At 35.4% G+C, this 24155-nt stretch overlaps 1 protein-coding gene across 1 annotated transcript; it reads left to right on the top strand.

Moving 5' to 3' along the window:
• The first annotated feature begins 9786 nt into the window (after positions 1-9786).
• On the top strand, positions 9787-17739 carry LOC124356205 (somatostatin receptor type 5-like). The gene is made up of 3 exons (XM_046807388.1): positions 9787-9947; positions 10037-10238; positions 17231-17739. Exons 1-2 carry the CDS (start codon positions 9793-9795, stop codon positions 10230-10232), a joined length of 351 nt encoding a protein of 116 aa, XP_046663344.1. The 5' UTR covers positions 9787-9792; the 3' UTR covers positions 10233-10238; positions 17231-17739.
• The last annotated feature ends 6416 nt before the right edge of the window (positions 17740-24155 follow it).

Raw genomic sequence — 24155 nt, 5'->3', positions numbered from 1 at the left:
CTATCGAGATCCATGAGGGCTTCCTCATTATTAGAGCACTAAATCTCCAAAGTCATGTCCCTCCGGAAGAAGGGGTGGCCAGATCTGAACCAGCCTCTCCAGTCAAAGTAGGCAAGGGGTGGCCACTCCTGGATATGTATAAGGTTGCCCAGATTTAAGTGACACATCGGTTTTTGCTGTGCCCAGTGGTAGGTTCAACTGGAAGGTATAAACCAGCCAGAAGTGACCCCTGCTGAGTATTACTGGAGCTTCCTTTTCACTTACCAGGCCGTACCACATCCCCAGACATGTTCGAGAGGCTCCAGTACTCTATGATGTACCAACAGCGTAGTGCCCTTCCCCGCGTTGTGCAACTCGGTGGCGGACTTTTTTTCATTTAATGTGGTGTGCTTTTGAAGCCAGATACTTGCGCCTTTTCACTGCATCTGATTAGAGTCTTGCTTAAGTTGAGTGATAAGTGTGTGATTATGTGAAGCCTTCAAAGGGTCACACCTTCAAGGTCAAGTGTGGATGAATGTTTTGTTAATGTTCTGGCATTAAATTGTATTATTTATATCACTTTTTATTGCTTTATTACACTCTCTCACATATTCACACGCACACACTCACATTCACATACATAGCTTATATTTATTGTAGACATTAGACTTTTTGTTGTTGTTATGGTAATTTTTATTGTTAAATTTAATTTCGTTGCTCGTTATATGTTGGTTACTTTGTTAAGTTATTAAACTCATTTATAGTAACTGACTTAAACATAGTGGTTTTCCTATGTAAGTATACCTACTAGTCAGCATAGGTGTACCTACGATGACCTAAAGGGGGGGTTACCACTACAAATTTTCTGTACCTCTCAGTCAAGCTGGGGTACCGGAGTCCCCTCTCCCCCCACCAAGCCCGTTTTACACGGTAGGCACGTGCCTAGGGCGCTAGGCAATTGGCATTTTTTTGGGGGCGTAAAAAAGGAAAAAATTGCCGTGGTTGTATCTGAATGTACCATTTATTGCACCACTACCGAAAGGCTAAATTACACTTCGTGTAATCCAGTCAACAATGACCCCATAGGAATTCTCATTCGTCCATCAACGTCGGCCGCCCTAGATTCAACAACTGCAATCGCACGTAGCATACCTATCTCAGAATAAAACCTGGAAGTAGAACGTCCGAAAATCAAGCCTACGGACTCAGTTGAAGACCAATATGATTTTGAACTTAAAGAGAAAGACCCTATTCATTCTCCAATGTCGGCCGGATTAGATACAACTATTGCAATTGTGTACGAGCACGACAGTAATTCAAACTCAGACAAAAACCTCGTAGTAGAAAGTGTGAAGCCCAAAGACCCAGTTGACCAATGCAATTTTTAGCTTGAAGCCCCGGCATCATGGAATATCAAAAATGAATGAAATAAAATCATAAGTTCTAAATTTGATCAAAATCTTCTGCAAGCTGATTTTTCAAAGTCTGAACATCACGGCGATGGAAAAAGTAAGGTAAAACTAAAGCTTTTGGTCAACTTATTTTTGTCACGCTTCCGAACAGAGATAAGATCAAAAGAGACTGGATTTTTTACTCGTAATCAACAGGGCGGGTATTTTGTAAATTCTGCCTTATGTTTCAACCAGAGGACAAATCCACATCTTTTAGCAAAGGGTTTATTGTTTGGAAAAATTCCCTTGCATTAGCCGAAAAACATGCAAAATCTGACGTCCACAGGGCTAATGTTTTGACATTTATTTAGAGGAAGAAGACCACATCTAATGTCACCAAACAAATTTAAAGCCAATAGCAGGAAGAAATGAAATATTTGTAGAAAAGTTTGACAAGAGTTGTGTCTGTTTTAAAAGTTTTGTCGAGTAGAGTTCTCCCATTTAGAGGTGATAACCAAGCGTTTGGATCTACATCAAACGGACTTCAGTCTTGAGGTGATAAGTGAATTTGATCCATTTCTCGGCCAACAAATAGCAACACAAATGGTAACAAAGGCAAAGGAAGTGTTTCATACCTGTCGTCTGACATTTGCAGTGAATTTATTGAGATTATGAGCAAAAAGGTACTGAAACAAATCTTAAATGAAATCAAGCAATTTCTCTTTAATCATAGACTCCACACCTGACGTGCCGCATACAGACCAATTGGCTGCAGTACTTCAGTATGTTTCATTGCCCAATGCTTACGCAAACGAACGCCTGATACAACTCTTGCCAAGTGTATCCCACAAATGTGGCAGTTTGGAAGAAGCAACCCTCGGTTTACTTGAGAAACTTGAGCTAGATATCGATAACTGTCGTGGACAAAGTTACGACAATGCATCAAATACTCAGGTCTTCAGGCAAGGATTAACAGCAAAAATGATCTTACTGAGTATGTATCATGTGCAGCTCACTCACTAAATCTTGCTGGGAGGTTTTACTGCCGAGAAGGCGCGTCCAGAAGCCACAATATTTTTTACATTCGTACAAGGACTATATGCTTTTTCTCGGCATCCACTTACAGGTGGAACATCCTAAAAAGTCATATTGAAACGAGGAAATCAAAGAAAGATCAGAGAAAGCTAATGGTAAAACCCCTGAGTGACACAAGATGGTCTGCTAGGGCAGACGCCCTTCGAGATTTAACAATAAGTCGACACGAATTAAAAGATGCTCTTGAAGAGCTAAATAAAGACGATACTCAGACCATTGGGTCTCTAAAAACAGTTGGCAATTTTCAAACCACGTTTATTAACTATGATCTGCGACGAAATTCTCGAGAGAGTTGATAAAACAAATAAGACTTGATACACTACAAAGGAACTTGAAATACTATCCTCGTTTTTGAATGAAAAGAGAGATTTATTTGATGATTTCAAGTCCAAAGCATTGAACTTGCAGAAAAAATAAGAAGCTGTATACGACAAAGTAAGAAAATGGGGGGGGGGGGGGTGGGGGGGGGGGGGGGTGGGGGGGGGGGGGGGTGGGGGGGGGGGGGGGTGGGGGGGGGGGGGGGTGGGGGGGGGGGGGGGTGGGGAATTTTAAAATTAAAAGGTACATAAAATTGTTTCAATAGCTTCCCCTTTGCAGTCTCATATCAAGAGAAAATTTAATATTCAATATCATATCACGTTTCAATATGGTGGAAAGTTTTTTACAATTATTAAAAGCTTATATTTACATTACTAACTGACTGATTTTTATAGGTTTGGGCGTAAAAATATATGTTATGATATTCTGCAACTTTTAGGATTGTTTACAATGTTCGATAATCTTTTAGTATTTACAGTATTAGGCTAATAAAAACTTCAACTGTCTTATATCTTGAAACAATATATGTAATAGTATAATTGTAATTTTTTCTCTTGATTTGAGACTGAAGGAAAAATTATTGTACCAGTTTTAAGTATTTTATATTTACTGGTTTCAGAAGAAGAAACTGAAAGCTACAAACACACATAAAAAAGTAAAGTAAAGAATGTCTTATTTTTACCCAGGCGAAGTTAGGGCTACGAAGCCCTCTCTAATACTTAACCTGGGGACCAACGGCAAGGGGAGTCGGATGACCCCCTGGGTCAAAATTTTAAATTTGTATTTTTTTGTTAATTTTAGTTTTAAGGGGACTGTTACCGCCTATCTTAGTCCATATAAACTTAATGCAGGTTTCTAAAATAATGAGTCATGAAGAGCTTTGATTTTTTTTGTCTTTAAAAGCACACCTTTTTTTATAGTTCGTGACCAACCAAAATTACAATTTATCATCTTTTAGTATTAATAAATAATTTTTAAAAAGTTCACCTTTTTAAAACTAAAAAAATCACAAAATATATTTTATTTCTAAGATAATACTTTTTATTTTGTAAAAACCCTTTGGTCAGGACCTAGATTATAGTACAAAGTACAAGTGGTAAAAAATTTGAGAGTCTGAGCTCATAAATGGCTGAGAAAACTTGCATCTAAATAGAAAAAAACCAACTTACGGGAATCGAAGAAAATGTCTTAACTACAATAGCCTAGTAGTTTCCTGAGCTGTAGGATGGATTATCTGGGTCTTCACTTTGTGTAAACATGTCTTCAAGGCGTTTTATTTTCAAAGCTCTCTTGTTCCTTATTTTCTTTTCTAGTTCTTGAACTTTCTTGTCCGCTTCCTTCACTCGCACTATTTCTAGGCGCTTCATCGCTTTTACAAAATTTTTCCCTGGACGTAGGTTTAATGCTTCCAAAACTTGTAATTTACTAGAAAAGCCGTCACTAAAGCTACAAACTGCAGAGTAAACACCAAATTTAAGGGAAGGCAGAGTTACAAAAGTTCTTTTTGGTATTAGGGACCAAATAACACTATTCAATGACTCATTTTGGTTTTGAGTTTTCCCTTTCAAACATCGCTCCAACAGTTTGGTTTCTGAAAAGTCTTTGAATATGGATTTTATAAGACACATAACACACTCAGGGATGTGAAAATGTTTATCATGGTCATACATTTCATTGGTCAGTAAACTCAGGTTATATTTACACCATGTCTCCATTGTCTTTAGGGCATAGCTGATGAGTAGGTTTATCATTTGATGACATCGTGTCAAAGTACACTGCCCATATTGCCTTTCTCAACTCTTCAACACTCTGCACATTTTCTCCTTATAAGCCAGGCTCATAATAGGTCTGCAGTTTTTGAATATTAGGCTTCACTTAGTCTAACCCGCCCACCAAATCTCCCTTACCATCCTCAAGTTTTACTTTAACCTGAGTAGAGATTTTAAATTTTAAAAGCCGCTTTCCCATCCCTCTTTTGACAGTAGTAACAATAATAGTAACCTGAAATACAGATGCTAGACAGTATAGCCAACATAAAAAGTTAAATACAGCAAAACAATGAAATATATGAAAGTGTTAGCTAGTGGAACATGAACTGATGTTCAGTTTAGTGTCGAAAAATGACATGCAATGGTTTCAATAATATATTTTTTACCAACTTATAATAATCATAGGAAAAAACTAATTACTCGCAATGAAAATCAGTACATTCCAAAGAAAAAAAAGGACAAAATACAAAAAAATTATTATTTTATTAATTTTTTTGCTAAATTTAGTTTTAAATATATTCCTATTTATTTTAAAAACAAATTTCATGCAAATCCGTTGAGTCAAACTCAATTTACATCACTTTTTTATAAAGCAATACATGGAGAGTTTTTCGGTGGTTTTGTCGCAACAAGCTGTCATTGTCATGCTAAATGTCTAACTTTGTTATAGTACTATGTAAGCGCTGTGGTACAGTGATTTTATTTTCTGAGGTTGGTACTAACTCAGCTGTCACCCAACAATACAGCTGTTTTGTTGTTTATTTTTTATATTAATATTATTAATATTTATTCTGATAAGTTTCAAGGTGTTGTTGATTTGAATTGGTTAGTGACATCCTAAGTTTGCTTTATTACTTTTTAGTAAAAATGCCTAGATCATCTAAAGTGTATAAAAAGCGTAAGTCTATATGTCTAGGTAATCGTAAGGTTGTGGTTGTTCGTGAAGAAAATAATGATGAAAGTGCTGGAAGTGATCGTGATTCTGTGGATCTTAGTGCTTCTCCTAGGCCTACCCCACCTCAAAGTGATGTACCTCAACAAAATTCTTCAAGTATGAAAAAAATTGGTGAGAATTTGGCATACTACCAAGACTATTTAGGTAATGGTGAAATATATGACTTGGTCAATTTGAGGACTGTTCAAAAACTTACTTGGTAAAATAGCTGTATGTTTACATTGTGGAGCAAAACTGGATCTTGTTGCAAAAGATAGATTAGGCTTAGGTTTCACAGTAGAAATAATGTGTGTTAACTGTAATTTTAGTGTGAAAGAATCAAACAGCCCAGCACTAAGCACAGGAAAGGGAGAAATAAATGTTAGGTTAGCCTACGCTTTTCGTTGTGTTGGCGTAGGTGAGCAGGCGCTCGAACCTTTTGTGGAGTAATGAACATGCCTCCTCCAGCTTCATTCAAGTACTACAATAATGTTCTTTGTAATGCTACCAAGGAAAGTGAGCTTAGAATCTATGAAAACATCAGCAGAAGAAGCAGTACAAGTAGTAATTAGTGAAAATGATGATGCGAGTGATGAGTCTAGGGATATAACTGTTGCACTGGATGGCTCTTGGCAGAGACGAGGCCATACCTCACAAAATGGAGTTGTGACTGCAATTAGTGTTGCTACAGGTAAAGTAATAGATGCTCAAATACTATATAATCATTGCAGATGCCCAAAGAGGTTTGAAAAAGAACATTTAGGTAGCTGTGCAGCTAATTACATGGGATCCAGCGGAGGTATGGAGGTAGCCGGAGTGGTTGATATTTTTAGGCGGTCAAAAACACTACATAAAGTCAGGTACAAAAAATTTATTTTGGTGATGGTGACACTGCGTCTTACTCTACTGTATCGCAGTTGAAACCACATGGGCCTGAATTTATAATTGAAAAATTAGAATGTGTCGGGCACGTTCAAAAAAGGATGTCTACTCGCCTTCTCAAACTAAAAAACAAAAAAAGGCAAGCAAGAACTCTCTGACGGCAAAGCAATAGGTGGTCGTGGAAGACTTACTGGAGCTGCTATCAAACAAATAGCAATTTACTACGGATTAGCCATCAGACGAAATACCAGTAGCCTACAAAAGATGAAAGAAGCCGTATGGGCTGTTTATTTTCATTTGTGCTCCAGTAACCAACATCCAGCACACGAACTTTGCCCCAAAGGAACAAGTAGCATGTGCAAGTTTCAGAAAGCAAAAGAAAATAAGGACATTTATGATCATGATTCTCATTTTCATTTACCTGACACTGTAATGTCTGAAATAAAACCTATTTTCAAAGATTTAGCGTCTCCAGAACTTCTGAAGAAATGTTTGCATGGAGGCACTCAAATTCCGAGCGAGTCTCTTAATAATATGATCTGGTCTCGCATTCCAAAAAGGACATTTGTGATGAGGAATACACTCGAGTTTGGTGCGTATGAAGCCTTGGCTTGTTTTAATTTGGGAAACATAGCCAGATGTAAAGTCTTAGCAAATCTAGGCATTGTTCCTGGAGTGAACTGTGTTAGTGCCCTTAAAAAACTGGACGAAGCAAGAATCGCAAGAAGGCTCAGAAAGCTATAGAAGAATTAGAGAGAAAGTGTAGACAAAGCTCTACATTAGCAAAAAGGCGTTTGGAATATGAGTATGAGGCAGAGGAAGATCCAGACAATCCAGCATATGGGGCTGGAATGCACTGAGGTAGGTTTATGTTTTGCATTAGACTAGGCTTTAACTTTAAATGCGATTTCCCGAAAGTTTAGGTTTTTCCACTTATGTACCTTTTTCTCAGGAACCAATAAAGATATCTTTACAATTTTTTTTGAACTTGATGGGAAAATTAAGGAGCACACTTTGACCCGGGCTTTTAGCAAAATTCTCATAAAAAATGTTTTTATTACAGCTTTTTTACAAAAAATCTGTACTTTTTTGAATGTATTTACAAAAAAAATCCTAACCATACTAATTTTTTGAATAACTTAAAAACCCCGAGTCAAAATCTTAATAAAAGTCTAATAAAAGTAACTACAAAAAAATCATGTTGACATCTTATATAGTTTTTTAGAAAAATGTACACAAACTTGATCAAATTAACATTAGCAGCATAGGGCCATCCGACTCCCCAAAATGGTGACTTCCGAACCACCACCAATAGCCGGGCAGGCGGGCCGCTTGCAAGGACAGGATCGCTTAGCGGTCATCTGTCCAAGCAGCGGCCACGCTCGACGTTGCTTGATCTGGTTATCTTGCGATAACCGCCGTACCCGCTACACTGCGCCATTGGCACATAGACAGGTGGTAAACAAAAAGAAATAGATCATTGTTCAGTTTAGACTTTAGCTCCTCTTGGTCCATTTAACACTATCGTAAAGTTTGTGTAGCGAGTTTTGTTACACCCTGTATATAAGATCAGAATATAGTATATCAACGGTAGAGTATACATTTGACTACTTTTTGTAATAATAAAGTTTAGCGTTAAAACGAAAAAATACTTGATTTTTATATTGGTAAAGGGAACAAAAATATAAGTATAAGTCTGGATTGTTGTTGGGTGTCTGCATTGTTGTACAGTAGCAATAGTCAGAGCTGCCGCTGGAATAAACAGATAACGCTGGCCTGTTTAGATTAGATAACGCTGACAGCTCACATTGCTGCCAGTAAAAGGCTGATTAGGATAACGCTTCCGCTGCTATCATATCACTTACAGCAATTTATTTATGATTCCTTTTCCGTTGGTTCCAGTAATTTTTTATTTAATAATTTAACATTTTCGAGCACTTACGTAATCTGAGCTTGAATTTAGATTCTACCTCGAGGGATAGTGTTTCCCTTTTTTCGTCAGAAATTCAGGGCGCCACCAATACCCATACTTCTGGCCATGGACATTTTTAACCGGCATTTTCACACCAAGACATGTGTGAAAACCGGTGATGGGAGTTCGGAAAAGTATAAATCTGAAATGCCCCTGGCCATAAATGCAGGGGGGCGCCACCCCGCTTTTTTGGCGGGAAAAAACCACCCCTCGAAACGGTATCTAAATTCAAGCTCAGAACAAGTAAGCGTTACCGTGCAACAATGAAGACAACCAAAAATAATCCTAATAGTATTCACCGGTAAATCCGCGTATCTTTATAATTTAACAAATAGGCTACCAGTTACTTTAAGATTAGGTTAATCCAAATTTCGACAATAACATTTATTTTGTGTATAAATGTTTGCAAAATATCTAGAAATGATAGTATTTCATAATATAAAATAATAACACATTCTATTATTATTTGTTATATATTTAAGGTGAAACATGTCCCCTACCAAGAAGTTTATTTAGATTTTGAAGACTCTGGTGATGGTTCTTAGTGGTTTTTTCATCTGTAAAACTGTGTGACAATCGACATCTGCATAAGAGAAGTTCATGAAAGTTGAATACGGAAAGGTACTAGTAATAATCGCGATGATTTTAGACCTCTACAAAGCTAATATGTTGGTTGACAACAAAGAGGTTCACGATTATTGTAGAACGAGACGTTGTTGATAATGTTTGATATATGGCGGCCGTTGTTAGCATGCCATAGAAACGGTTTAATAGAGGTTTACGAGCCTTGCAGAAAGATATAATGCTGAAGATGCTTGTTATTAGGCAGCCGTTGTCAACATGCCCTTAGATAACTATCTAATAGTACGAGTCATTCAGATCAAGAAGATACTGACTAAAAGTCTAGTATTCGTTATAGGCTAAGTGTAAAATAAACTTGTAACGATATAAGAGTATTAATTATGTTTCGGACTTGCAATATAATGTTAGTTTTCTCACTGTTGTAGCTAAAGATGGTGGTCGAGGTTACCTGTGACCTGGTGACCTACTCATATATAATAGAGGTTTACGAGCCTAGCAGAAAGATATAATGCTGAAGATGCTTGTTATTAGGCAGCCGTTGTCAACATGCCCTTAGATAACTATCTAATAGTACGAGTCATTCAGATCAAGAAGATACTGACTAAAAGTCTAGTATTCGTTATAGGCTAAGTGTAAAATAAACTTGTAACGATATAAGAGTATTAATTATGTTTCGGACTTGCAATATAATGTTAGTTTTCTCACTGTTGTAGCTAAAGATGGTGGTCGAGGTTACCTGTGACCTGGTGACATACTCATATATAATAGAGGTTTAAGAATGCAATAGATCTTGAAAATACATGCGGTAAATACTTAAATGCTGATAAAAAGAAATGTAACAGAGGTGCACGAATGTTGCAGGTCGTGAAGATGCTGGTGATGATCGTGGTAGTGTTTGTGATCTGCTGGGCTCCTATGTTGATCGACAACTGCCTAACAGCATGGCAGATCCTGGACAGTGAAAGGCCGGGGAGTATACTTAAACACATGTATACGGCCTTCACACTCATGGCCTACTTCAACAGGTAAGATGGAGAGCAATCACTTCTATCTAGATCCAGGCTCTTGATCATGACTCTTCATCATCACTCACTGTTCTGTTTGGATTTTCCAGCTGTGTCAATCCCATCGTGTACGGCTTCATGTCAAGAAACTTCAGGGAGAGTTTCCAGAAGGCCCTGTGTATCTGCTGGAGGAAGACTCCCCGGAGGCAACTCTCGGTGACCCAGACTCGCACCGCCTCCCTGAGATACGGCGAGAGGTCCTCCTCAGTATTGATCAGCCACTGTGCAGTGTCCTTGCAACCCTGAGACTCGGTAACGGTCTGTCTGTTCACCTCTTTTCTGTGGCTGTCTCCTCAACTAAGTAAACTTTCATAACAGTGTATCTGTGTTCCAAGATTATCCTTAAATGTGTGGTGACTTCAACAAATGAGTCGCACAAGGGATGGTGTATCTTACAATATAGAACTTTTAATGTGTTGTGGGACCTCTCCTGTATCTCAGGATATACAAATATCCAAGAATGATATTAACTATATGAAATTTATCATCAAAACATTATTTTAAGTTGACTTAAATTAAACCATCACTCAAAACTCACTACCTAATAGTAACTGGAACCAATAATTCTAGAACTCGTCATCAGGTGTATCAATCCATATATTCCGTCTTTTCATACACTCATACACACTAAAACATTGATTGATACTAATATGAGAAAAGAATGTCTCGATTAATATGGCTCCAAAAGGCAACCACCTTTTTTTTTTTTTTTTTTTTTTTTTTTTTTTTTGAACATAATAATGATAGTTTAACAACTATTCCTACGTCTAGAATAATTACACAGATATTTGATAATGTGCAGATAGAGAATTGAGATATAATATTGTTAATCAAATCAGCACACAAAGAAAACGTGTATTAGTTCTCAAATAATACGATAGTTAATGTTTCTTTTATTATGATGCATGTTAACGTTAGTTCAAACACAAAAGTATTGAAGATTAATGGCTACAATGCCTTTTATATATCAGGTGACATGTACATGTACATCTTATTCTATGGTTAGAGCAAGGCCTTCCAAAAACTTTGAATGTTTCTATCAGGTAATTAAAAATTAACTTTTATTTAAATAATCCAATTACAACGTAGGAATATGGGACTCCACATGTTAAGGTTGCATGTGAAATTTAGTGCAAATTCAACTAGACTACGTGTGTTATTTTATCACATATTCAATGACCTATGACTGTACTCAGTTTGTTAACAAATTTATTTATTCTGCGGATTCCTCGCTATCATCATGGTTACCCATAAGACCAATGTAAAAAGGTTCTCTAACGCTCATCTTAATTGCATGGAGTGTCAAAAATTATCAAAATCACTGTTGCTTATATAGATATGAAATTGGTTCTCAAGATAACGAGCGAACATAATGACATACATTCAGACAGAAATGAATTTTTTCACCCCTTCAAGTGAGGGCTTCGCTGACGCTCAGCCAGTAAAAATCCAAAAGACAAAAAGAAAAATTTCCGGAATTTTATTACAAAAATCGATTACATTATGTCAAGTTTCTGCAGTACCATTTACTTGAGCTGGGCAGGATAATGGAATGAGTGTATAAGACGTCTTAAGCAAGGGAATCTTTGGGAATTGTTTGCGTATAATGATGTAAAGTATGTCAGGTTTCTGTGGTTCCTTTCACTTGAGCTGGGTGGTGTAATGTAGCTTGCAATATAATGAATATTTAAGGCGTCTGAAACAAGAGAATTTTCGGAACTTGTTTGCGTATGATGATGTAAAGTATGTCAGGTTTCTGTGGTTTCTTTCACTTGAGCTGGGTGGTGTAATGTATCTTGCAATATCATGAACATTTAAGGCGTCTGAAACAAGAGAATTTTCGGAACTTGTTTGCGTATGATGATGTAAAGTATGCCAGGTTTCTGTGGTTCCTTTCACTTGAGCTGGGTGGTGTAATGTAGCTTGCAATATCATGAATATTTAAGGCGCCTGAAACAAGAGAATTTTCGGAACTTGTTTGCGTATGATGATGTAAAGTATGCCAGGTTTCTGTGGTTCCTTTCACTTGAGCTGGGTGGTATAATGTATCTTGCAACATCATGAATATTAAGGCGTCTGAAACAAGAGAATTTTCGGAACTTGTTTGCGTATGATGATGTAAAGTATGTCAGGTTTCTGTGGTTCCTTTCACTTGAGCTGGGTGGTGTAATGTATCTTGCAATATCATGAATATTTAAGGCGTCTGAAACAAGAGAATTTTCGGAACTTGTTTGCGTATGATGATGTAAAGTATGCCAGGTTTCTGTGGTTCCTTTCACTTGAGCTGGGTTGTGTAATGTATCTTGCAATATCATGAATATTTAAGGCGTCTGAAACAAGAGAATTTTCGGAACTTGTTTGCGTATGATGATGTAAAGTATCCCAGGTTTCTGTGGTCCCTTTCACTTGAGCTGGGTGGTGTAATGTATCTTGCAACATCATGAATATTTAAGGCGTCTGAAACAAGAGAATTTTCGGAACTTGTTTGCGTATGATGATGTAAAGTATGCCAAGTGTCTGTGGTTCCTTTCACTTGAGCTGGGTGGTGTAATGTATCTTGCAATATCATGAATATTTAAGGCGTCTGAAACAAGAGAATTTTCGGAACTTGTTTGCGTATGATGATGTAAAGTATGTCAGGTTTTCTGTGGTTCCTTTCACTTGAGCTGGGTGGTGTAATGTAGCTTGCAATATCATGAATATTTAAGGCGTCTGAAACATGAGAATTTTCGGAACTTGCTTATGTATGATGATCTGACCTATGTAAAATTTCTGCAGTTATCTTTGGAAATTACTGTATAACGAAATGTTAATTTATTATAATGGGTGATTAAAAAAGAGCGCCGGTTATGAAAAGACCCGTAAATTTTATTTTATCGGTTGGTAACAATGTTTGACCTTGATTCTATTTATGACTACATTCCGATTGTTGACGCAGCTGATATTTCTCTCATTAGTGCATTCTGTGTCTAACCATGGAGAAGTTTACTTGTGCGCAACGAGTGTTAATAGTGAAAACGTTTCATCAGAGTGGAGAGAGTTATGCGGCTACTGTTAGGCGACTTCGCGGTACTCTAGGACGTAATGAAGCACCGAATGAATCAGCAGTTCGCAGACTCATGAAAAAGTTTCAAGAAACGGGTACAACAGTCGACCTCAAAAGTTCTGGACGTCGTCGTTGTGCCCGAACTGAACAGAACATTGAGGTGGTTCGTGACAGTGTGGCTGTTAGCCCAGCAAAATCAATACGTCGCCGTTATCAACAATTGGGTTTAAGATGTTTTTCTGTACGGAGAATTCTTCGGTACGATCTCAATATCACCCCTATAAAATTCAGCTGACGCAACAATTGAAAGTGGCAGATCACCAGAAGAGACGACAGTTTGTTGATTGGGTATTGAGAAATTCGCAGGAGGAAGAAATCTTCGCAATGAATATCATCTTCAGTGATGAAGCGCACTTCCAATTGAATGGATTGGTTAATAAACAGAACTGCCGTATCTGGGGTTCAGAAAACCCTCGTATTATTAACGAAAGGGAAATGTATCCACAAAGAGTGACAGTTTGGTGCGGCTTTTGGTCAGGCGGCGTCATCGGCCCTTATTCTTTTGAAGATCAGGAAGGGCAAGCTGTGACAGTGAATGGAGACCGATACCGTACGATGATTAGGGGAGTTTATGTGGCCTCATTTGGATAACATAGACATTGACCAGTTGTGGTTTCAGCAGGATGGTGCCACCTGCCACGCTGCCCGTGAAACAATTGTGTTGCTCCGTGACGGCTTTCAGGATCGCGTCATTTCTCGTAATTCCGACCATCAACGGCCACCAAGGTCGTGTGACTTAACAACCTTGTGACTTTCATCTTTGGGGTTATCTAAAGTCATTAGTTTATGCCAATAAATCCCGAACCATCAATGAGTTGAAGGAGGAAATTCGACGGGTTGTCGGCCAAATTGAAGTGGAAACTTGTCGTGCAGTCATGGCTAATTTCATAGACAGAGTTGTTACGTGCCAGCATGCAGAGGAGGAAACATGCAAGACATTATATTTCATACATGAAATCGGAAGGTTAGATGAACAAATTTATGTATTTATTTCAGATTTTCATTAAAATAAATATCTTAATTTGATATATCAAAACCGGCGCTCTTTTTGAATTACCATTTATTTTTATTTATATATATCATAAGTGGATTTCATTTATAAATCTCATAAAGTAATTTTATACAATGACCCCGAAACGTTATGAGGTCAATAGTACTTGAAAATTCATTAACAGAATTTTTCCAATTCGAATACCTACAATCCTTCATACCACTATAACAATAAAGTGTCGTCATTAGTCCATACACTTGTAAAGGCAGCACAAGAAAGGCATTTTCGATTCACGAATAGGTAGAAAGTGTAGTGGAGTGTTACACATTTAAGTTATTCAAACACTTCTAATTTTATCGAATCTTACTCTTTGTGTATAGCAGACTTTACGTTCCAAAACTTTGTAACTTAAATTATAGTTTGAGGCAAAGTTACTAAGTTTTAGCTCTCTAGGATATATATTTTGTGAGAGAATATACAGTACTGTGTTATACTATAAGCAGTGTAACAATTACTGTATACGACCTCACCCTGTTTAGTGAGGAATTCGCTCACGGCAACCCACACATGTTGGCCTTGGCAACAAAGACACCAAGCCAAGTTATAAATGTTTGTTGCTCGCACTCAAATGTGGTGTCCTTATAACGAAATGCAGCACGCGCTGAATTATTATTTACATAACTGTTTGTAAATATGTTTTATGTAATCTAAAAGTGTTAATTCGCACATATAACACCGTTAAAAAAGTATTTAATCTTCTATTTTCTCGTTGCTATCATGGTTATCCGTTACAATAATGTAACAATATTTTGCTAACGCTCAACAAAATTTCATGACGTCACATGCACCATCATCGGACTTAATGTATATAAAATAAATGTGCACGCAAAATTTCAAGTGTATAGGTCATTTCGTTTTGCGATATTTTGCGACAGACAAACATATAGACAGACATATAGAATTTATTTTGTCCTTCCCCACGAGTGTTCACTAACGCTCAGCCATTCAAATGTTTTTAAAATGTATGCAGTACTATATACATGAAATAAACTGGTACTGACTTAAATATTTTACAAACCAAGATGGTTTGCTTTGGGCTGGTTTATACTTTCCAGTTGAACCTACACTGGACACAGCAAGAATCGATGCGTCACTTAAATCTGGTCATTCCTATGGATGTCCAGGAGCGGCAAATCACTAACAGCAAATTTAGAGATATTGGAGTGCAAGAGTAGATCTATAGGTCTAGTCTACTGTGAAGGATAATTGCCCTGGAGTTGGTGGGGCTCCCTAAGTGGGGCTGTTGATGGCCTAAATATGAGCGGGTGTTCGCTTTGACTGGAAGAGGCTGTACAGAGCTGGCATCCCCTTCTATTAAAGACGTGACCCCTTCCCCCAATCTTACAGTTGGAGGAATTTAGCTGTGCTCGTAGGGCCCAAATACTACCCTTTAAACAAATGAACGCTATCTGTGTGGCGGGTTGCGTTTACGTACTAGCCGCTGAAATGGAGGCGCAACAATCTCTTTAACGACTTTAAACCCATGATTTCGATTTGCAGATTAGTATTGACAAATACGTTACTTTCAAAAACACGTTAAATAACACTATACCAACTGAAAAACAAGGATACTTCCTATTATTGCTATTATTTGGTATTCTCTTATTATTTAATTCCACCACAATCAGCACTGTCACAAAACAGACTGATTTTAGCGAGTGTGAAGAGTTATTTGGGCCAATACGATTCCTGAAAGGAGGGTTTTACTCATGTGTCACAGGAAATGTTTTCGGGACGCAGCGCATAATGCTACCCCGCCACCCCCTCCTCCTGCCTATCACCACACACTCAAGGTCACGCGCGCAGCTTAAGTCCTCGAACTGTACCCATCCAGAATGTCCTGTCACACCGGAAGGAGTGCAAAGGTCCTTTTAGGACGAAGTGAAATATCTCAGCGTCTTATCCTAAGAAACAAAAGTACGTTACATGTTTCGAAAAGGCTTAAAATTAGCACGGTATCTTTTTTATTTTTATTCAATCAAACGAATGAGTAAAGGATAATACCAGGTCAACGTACTGAGTAATATCCACCATGAGGAAAGGGTCAGTGATGAAACGACGGTCCAAAGAAAGTACTAGACTGAGCATTCTCATATAAGTGCCAATACAGAAGTTAAATCTGTACCCTCCCCCCTCCTACAACATTATTGGTGACAACATTGAACCAATGTTCCAAACTATCTGGCGCTCAGTTGTAATTTAGCGCATTGGACTGATACTTCAGTTAAAGGATATTTTTTAGTTTTAATTACATTGAACTACATTGAATATAAAAAAATAGTTTGTTGTTTGTAGGAAGCATTAAAAACAGCTAATTAGGTATTATTATGTGGCAGTATTATTTTTTGAGGTTTGTTTTAGACGGTGGAAGGATTGTGAAGAAAACAGGATTTTTCCGGACATTTGCATTTCATGGCTGTTTTTGTAATACTGAACAATGGCAAATGTCCGCAAAAAATTCTGTTTCCTTCACAGTATTATTGTTTTTGATGAGGGAATGATTGTGAAGGAAATAGGATTTACAATTTTTCAGTGGTGCAATATACCAGTAATACTACGTTTCGAGATTTGAAATCTTATCTCTTGCTCAGGTGAATAACTAACCTATAACAATTTGATCGATTGATGAGGGCCGTAAAGCGGTTCTACGTGATTGGTCGGCGAATGCAGATCTATTGTAACCTTTATTCTCTAATTCAGTTGTAATAATTAGTGTTGTGTTTTATTTTTTTTTTCAGTGCACGTTTAAGATTTAGTTGAGTTGACACACAACATAGTGTGACTCCTGACTTTTGCGTCCACAACGCTCTGGTATGATTTGTTTCTTTCAACTTATTCATCTTATTTCATTCAAGGGATCAGTTGAAAAATTTCGAAACTTAGTGTTACTGATTTTTGTATCACTGAACTATGGTTTATTGTTTATGCAATACAGAACCAACTGAGCAAGTTATGTATTGTTATTTTTAGAATATGACAGAAAAATTAAATACTTACAAACTGCCTTTGATTATTTTTAGTTACAATGAAATTCAATGAAGAGTATTATTGGGAAAAATAAAATATATTTGTCATATCTGTTCACAGATGAGACCAGACGACATTGTCATTCAGACAGAAAAGTTCTAAAGGCCACTGAGAGTGGCAGTGTTCCAGACGACTCCGAGGTTGTGTGTGTTTTGTCAGGTGAACTCATTATCGAAAAGCAATGGGGGCTCTTTCTCGCTCACATATTCCATACAGTGTTGCCAACACGAATATACGTCATTCGTTCCTCTGATAGTGTTGTACTGCGTAAAAATTCATGGGCATTTAATGTTTCACGTTTGGTGGTTTGTAAAAATAAATATATTTTATTTCCGTCCATATAAAAGCAGGAATTATACAGAATGAACCAATGATTAGGATGAACACTGTGTGTAATTTATCTAATTCTTTTAATACGTGTAAATAATATAAACAGCCTAAGATGAAATTTATTGCGATTGTGCTATTAAAATAAGACAAAAATATGATGTACTTAGGTCTTAAAACTTAGATTTTTAGTCACTGAATCATGTTGCATGTATATATACAATATAAATTATTATAATTTTTTTGTAAAATGTATATATTAAATTTTTATATGTTTTACCTTTTTATCAAAAAAAATTAAATATATAATCTGAAGATATAAATAGTATAAATTACAGAACTTGCATCTTGAAATAGTTTGGAATATTAGTGTACAATCAAAGATATTTGGAAAGTTGGATTTAGTGCAATATTTCTATTAATTTAATAGTGAATATAAAGTAGTTAAAATTTTAATTTTGTAAAATTGTATGACAAGTTATGGTCAACATAAACATTTTTGAATAGTAAACCTTAATTTAACTAAATATGAATTTAATTTTAGACAAGAAACGAGGCGATTATTTTAATACAGTGAACTTTTAAACTAATGCGCTGAATTTTACTGTAATGAGTAAAAATTTGCTTTATGTGGCATATAATTAAATTCTATTTATGAACAATACACAAGCTTTTATTAGTTATATAGTAGTCTTTGCATACTATACAATATTGTTCTAAACATTTCTTTGCCACATAAATAATAAAATATAAAATCATTTGTATTCATATTTACGTATATTCAAAGCTAATATCTATGCAAAATCCTATTCTTCCTGTAACTAAATGTTTTTATACAAATTTGTATTTCAATTTATTGCTTTGTTCAGTTGTGGCCTCTAAAAAAATGTTTCCTTGTGGGATATTCTGTATACAATAAACTACCAAAAAGACTTTATGGCCATTTCAAACAGGTATGGTAATGAAAAATTGCTAGATTAGAATCGAGAAGTTGCGAGTTAATTCAATCAATACGGTTATTCACAGTTCAATCCAGGGAAAGAGTTGTTTGTGCATTTCAGTTTAAACGGTAAAAGAGCTCGTTATGACGTTGAAATGATGCAAATAGTGTAGTGTCAGATACTGGGCGTGGATTGCATAGAATAAGCTATTTTGGGAGTTAAGTAATGTTTTTTTTTTTTTTTAAGGAGAAAGCCGATCTCCTTTTATGCCTTATTTTGCCCGTCCTCATGGGCCACTGGCCTGTGCGAGGATCTTATCAAACAGAATAAGGGGGAGAGTCGATACAGTACCAGGTCGATGGTACTGATAAAAAGTGCAACGGTCACAGACAGGACTCGAACCTGCGCTATCTCTAACTCAGACTCAAAGTCCAACGTCTTAGACCACTCGGCCATCGGCACTCCCAACTGTTTCATAGCTGCAGAATGAAAAGTGTGATTTGCAATGAAAATAGAATACTGTGAGATTTATGATGAGGTATTCGACGTGATTTACACAGAGATATAGGGCTTGTATCTATAACATGCTAGGCACGTAGGTTACATAGTTCGAGTCCGGTGGTCTAATATTGATGAGTTATATGGAGCTAGATGTATATGTACATACAGGTATTCAAGTTAGCATGGCACGGACTATTTGGTGTAATGATCTTGGTACGAGTTACATCAAGCAAGATGAGTTAAACAGTGGTAGTACCTTTACGTGATAAATATTTAAGTGTGAAATCCGGATTATAGAACTTAAAATATAAGTTCATGTGCATTCTATAACTTAAAAATGTGTCACTCTATACTCATTAGTATGTTGAAAATAGCGTATTATAGGTGGTAACTCGTATTTGTATTTCAAGTGTTTTGTACAAAACAGGTTGTAACTTTACAATAAATAATATGAATTCTTGTGACGCCATCCGATTAATATACGTGTCGTAGATCAAAAGGTTTTCGAACCATCCAAGAAAAAAAGCCGAAAAGTCCCATTTAAATATAACACATTTACATTTTGATCAAATGTGTAGTTATGTATAGTTATTGCTTGTTATGATGTTCGCTACGGAAAAAAATCTGAAATGTGTTTTTATGTATGAATATAAAACTTAGGTTTGAAAAAATATTGTTAAAGTATAGTTAGGTAAACAATATTACAGTAGCAGAGTTAAATACAGTGCCACAAAACAGCACCAATAAACAGATACCCTTTAATCATGATTAATCCTGTTTGTCGTCGAGGCAAGGACACAGAGGACAGGATGATCATACATGATGGGATCATACATTGTATGACTCATTGCTCAGGTTTATCTTAGTCCTTTTCCCATTTCAACTTTCAATACTTGCAACGTGGAAGTGGATAACCACAGGCTGTGTGTATGGTTTTATATATGCATTGATAAAGTTAGGTAAATAATCTCAAGTTTAAACTTCAACAATATTTTATAGTGTACATAATGAAGCTGTAACGATTAATTTTCACTGAAGAAATCTTACACGCCTTAACGTGGGTTAGAAAAATGTGAAGGTTAACTCCTTGTTTCAGTATGGTATTTTAACATTCAGTCGCTACTTGCAGCATATTGTAATGTGACTTGTAACATCCGAGACATTTCAGATAACACTTTTATGGTAGTATCTAACTTTGGAGTAGCGGTTTAAGTAAATTTAATAATTTTTGAAAATGTTTAATAAATGTGAAAAAATGTTCCAAAATGCCTCTAAATGTTAAACTGTTACGAAATCTATAAGTCGTCATTAAATGTTCAAACTGTAGGGCTATCGATGATATAAAATATTTAACGTTCAAAATACATGAGTACAGACTACTGGCTTGATACAGATGTAATGTCGACAAATATGATACAGGAATGAACAAATTTCTAGATTAAGTGGTTATAAAAATCTGAAAAAAGATTTTATAAAATGTAGTTGTTTGTTAAAGTTTGTTACTCGTGCAATATTAGAACCCCGCAGGTGGTACATTCAAGTTGCATGAGAAGGGCTAGAAAGGTCTCTTGTGTTGGTTCCCGGACAGTACAGGAAATTTACTGAAACTATTTATATAAGGTCAAATGTTAACAGTTCCATGTTCCCTTTCTTTAAACTATAACGCTGTTTTATTACATACGATTAGGCGAGAAAGGGAAACGAAACAAATATTCTACGCATGTATGTTTGTAACCACAGATTAAATTTAGTTTTATTTAATTTTATGCTTGTTATTAACGTATTTAAAAACATATATTTTGGGTAAAAGCTTCTTTCATTTACGATAAATAACAAAAAAATAAACTCAAATTAAATTTTGATTAAAAATGTTTTTTCAATCAATTTCAAAATTACATATTTTGTAATTTCATTTTAAATTACATTAAAATTAATGTTAATGTTTTTATTTTTATTTAATTTAATTCTTCTATTACTGTATCACCAATACTTTATGTATAAGTTAGTGCTGTGTTTTACACTAAATTTTATAATTTGCACTTTTATAGCCGTGCGTATTTCATAAGTAAAGTAATTACTTACAACGTTTTACAATTACAATGGAAATAACTAACTAAAGCAAATGTATAAAATATAAAAAATGTGGGATTCAAACAAAGAGATGACCATTTCGTTATTAAACAAGAGCTTATATATCCATACCGGACATCACAGAAAAAGTTGATGATGGTTGTGGTAAATTGTTCGCGTGGTTAAGTAATGAAATATTTAATCTCTCTGTGTGGTGGTCACCATTTATTAAACATTGTACATAAAACTCACACAAATAAAGAATAAATGGGTTTTCCATTGTTAACAGCAGAGTTGAAAGTAGAAACTTATTTCTGGCGCCACTCACGGAAGTTTAACAAATAGTTACAGTTGAATCTATTTGACCCTTCAAACGAGGCTGTCTGAGACGAGCACTGACTGTAACACTCGTACGTTACACCCTACTAAGCGATCCCGTTTGTCTCCTCTTTATATTGCTGCACTGTAACAGTTTTAGGACAGTTTCCCCCGAACGGTTTACGGTACAAACATTCCATAATGTGAAAACAAGGGATTTGAAATACGTTTTATGTTATTACCTTAATTTTATCTTTTCAGGAAGTTCCTTTACGGCCCTTTTATTTGTCTTATAATACAAAACAAAATTTTAAAGAAAGTAAATGACTTTTTTAAGTACAAAGGTGCTTACAAAGTTTTTCTCAGTAGAGTTCCTTATCCTTAGAGCAATAGTTATGGTGTATGTTCCAATCTATTCTTTTTTATGAATAATTTAAGTAATAACAGGTAAATATTGCTAATATAGTCTAAATACCGAATGTCACGCCTTGCTAGTTACTGTAACAACACTGTAAAAATAATAGGTATTTCATGGTTGATTTATTAAATTTTCAAAAAAGTAAATTACATGAGGTAAGTATATATTGCGCTAATAAATACATGTTAAATATTGTTTTACTTTGTTATAGTTATACATTGAGGCGCCAAAATTTAAATTTATTGTAAGATAAATCACCTATTTAGGGGTAGACTTTAAGTGGTCTACACTCGTTATAATTTCTTTTGTAAATTTTGTTGCATAAATTAGCAGTTTCAGGAAATTGAGTGTAGAGTGATTTAATGTTATTGTTTATATGAATGAATATAAAGCAAAAGGTGTTTTACGTGGTCTAATAAAACATATTTTAATTTCTGTTCAATATTGAATGTGTTTAAATCGTGATTTATTTTCGTATATCGTTTTGATGCTTTTAGCGTTACGTAATTTTTTCAATCTTCCGAACTGTTTTATGTTGCAAGGTTAGATTTTCCGAATTTTACTAAGAAACTGTATTAAAATGCAGTCATCAAATTTAAGTTATTATTCATGAAACACTGCGTTATCGTAGTATTCTTATTCTTTATTACAAAGTAAGTTATATTTAAACAGAATTTTCATAATTCGTGTAAACTCAATTTAGTTTTCCGACAGTCACTATGACGGTTTTATTTGCGTCATGCACAAGATTTTAAATCCGTATTTAAAAGCCATTAAAAGTTATTTTTTATAAGATTAATGTTACAGCTTTATCAATACGATCTAATATTTTATATTAAAAAATGTGATCTTGAGTAATTGAAAGGATTTTTAAGCTTTAACTACAAAAATCCAAAATAGATATAGTTGTAAATGCTACATATATAAAAAAATCGTTCCACGAACACAGTAATCTTAGAGTCACGGGTCGGACGTTTTAGTAAATATTTTTGGTATTCTTATAACTTAACTACTCAAATCCACATCTACATATTTAATTCTGTAAGTGAATTGGTCCCAAGGAAATTTCTCGGAATATGAAGCAAATAACATATGAGCAACTTTACAAAACTCTTGTTATAGCTTGAGTGCTGTGTGTGATATACGTTATTGTGGGTAAAATATTAGAAATGACAAAAATTATCAGGGCCCGGCCCTACTGGCCTCTGCCGATGTAAACATTGCGTATAAATGTATAAAACAGTCTGAGCCACAAGTTTCAAAGTAATCTTTGCATCACTGCAATAAATAATCTATAGAAGGTGAACGAAATATGATGTATGCATCGCCTATAAACAGTCTGAGTCACAAGTTCAAAGTAATCTTTGCATCACTGCAATAAATAATCTATAGAAGGTGAACGAAATATGATGTATGCATCGCCTATAAACAGTCTGAGTCACAAGTTCAAAGTAATCTTTGCATCACTGCAATAAATAATCTATAGAAGGTGAACGAAAATATGATGTATGCATCGCCTATAAACAGTCTGAGTCACAAGTTCAAAGTAATCTTTGCATCACTGCAATAAATAATCTATAGAAGGTGAACGAAATATGATGTATGCATCGCCTATAAACAGTCTGAGTCACAAGTTCAAAGGAAAACATCACAGCAGTTAATACTCTATAGCAGGTGTGAACAAAATCTGATGTTAACATTGCGTATATAGTTTTGATTGATTTTACTGTTTTATAATGTTTTAATTAATGTTTTTACTATGAGCCACTAGAATTATTATTACATCGTTCTAATTTTATTGTACCCTTCCAATGAAGCAAAAAAGGATTAGTTAGCAGTACTGCAGATTAAATCTATAACTATTTACCAAATAATGGTATTAGATTCCTGGCTTCTGTAACAGAAAACATGACTTAACTACTCTCGCTTGAAACTTGATTCTGACACGATATCAGTTATAGAAACATTTTTACGTTAAAAGTGTAAGTTTTGCTTTCAAATCTGAAATTGTTTATAGCAATTAATTTAGTGCCAATTCAATTACATTAAGTATCATGAGTTTAGTTGAAAACCCACTCAACTACAATGAGAATAAGGTAGCTATAAGTCTGTTTAATGTATAAGCCGAACTATTTTTCTCTAATGATTTCTATGTTTAAGGTGTACAGTATATTTTTAAATGTTCACTATGTACTTTTGTATGTTACCTGTTTTTTAATAAAAAATTAAAACAAAAATGATGTTTTTTTACCCCTCTATTGTTTTATAAAGAAATGAATGAGCAGTGCTAACATTAAGATATTCGCAATCGGAAATATTTATGTTCAGTTAGAGAGACCCGAGGCAGTGAGAGAAAAAACGATATTGAAGCAACTTACAGTACTTCAACAAGTTTTAAATTTATAAGATG

The sequence above is a fragment of the Homalodisca vitripennis genome, chromosome 2 (genome assembly GCF_021130785.1).
Source record: "Homalodisca vitripennis isolate AUS2020 chromosome 2, UT_GWSS_2.1, whole genome shotgun sequence".
Taxonomy (NCBI): domain Eukaryota; kingdom Metazoa; phylum Arthropoda; class Insecta; order Hemiptera; family Cicadellidae; genus Homalodisca; species Homalodisca vitripennis.
The sequence above is the reverse complement of the archived record's forward strand: the minus strand, read 5'-3'. Positions and strand labels throughout refer to the sequence as shown.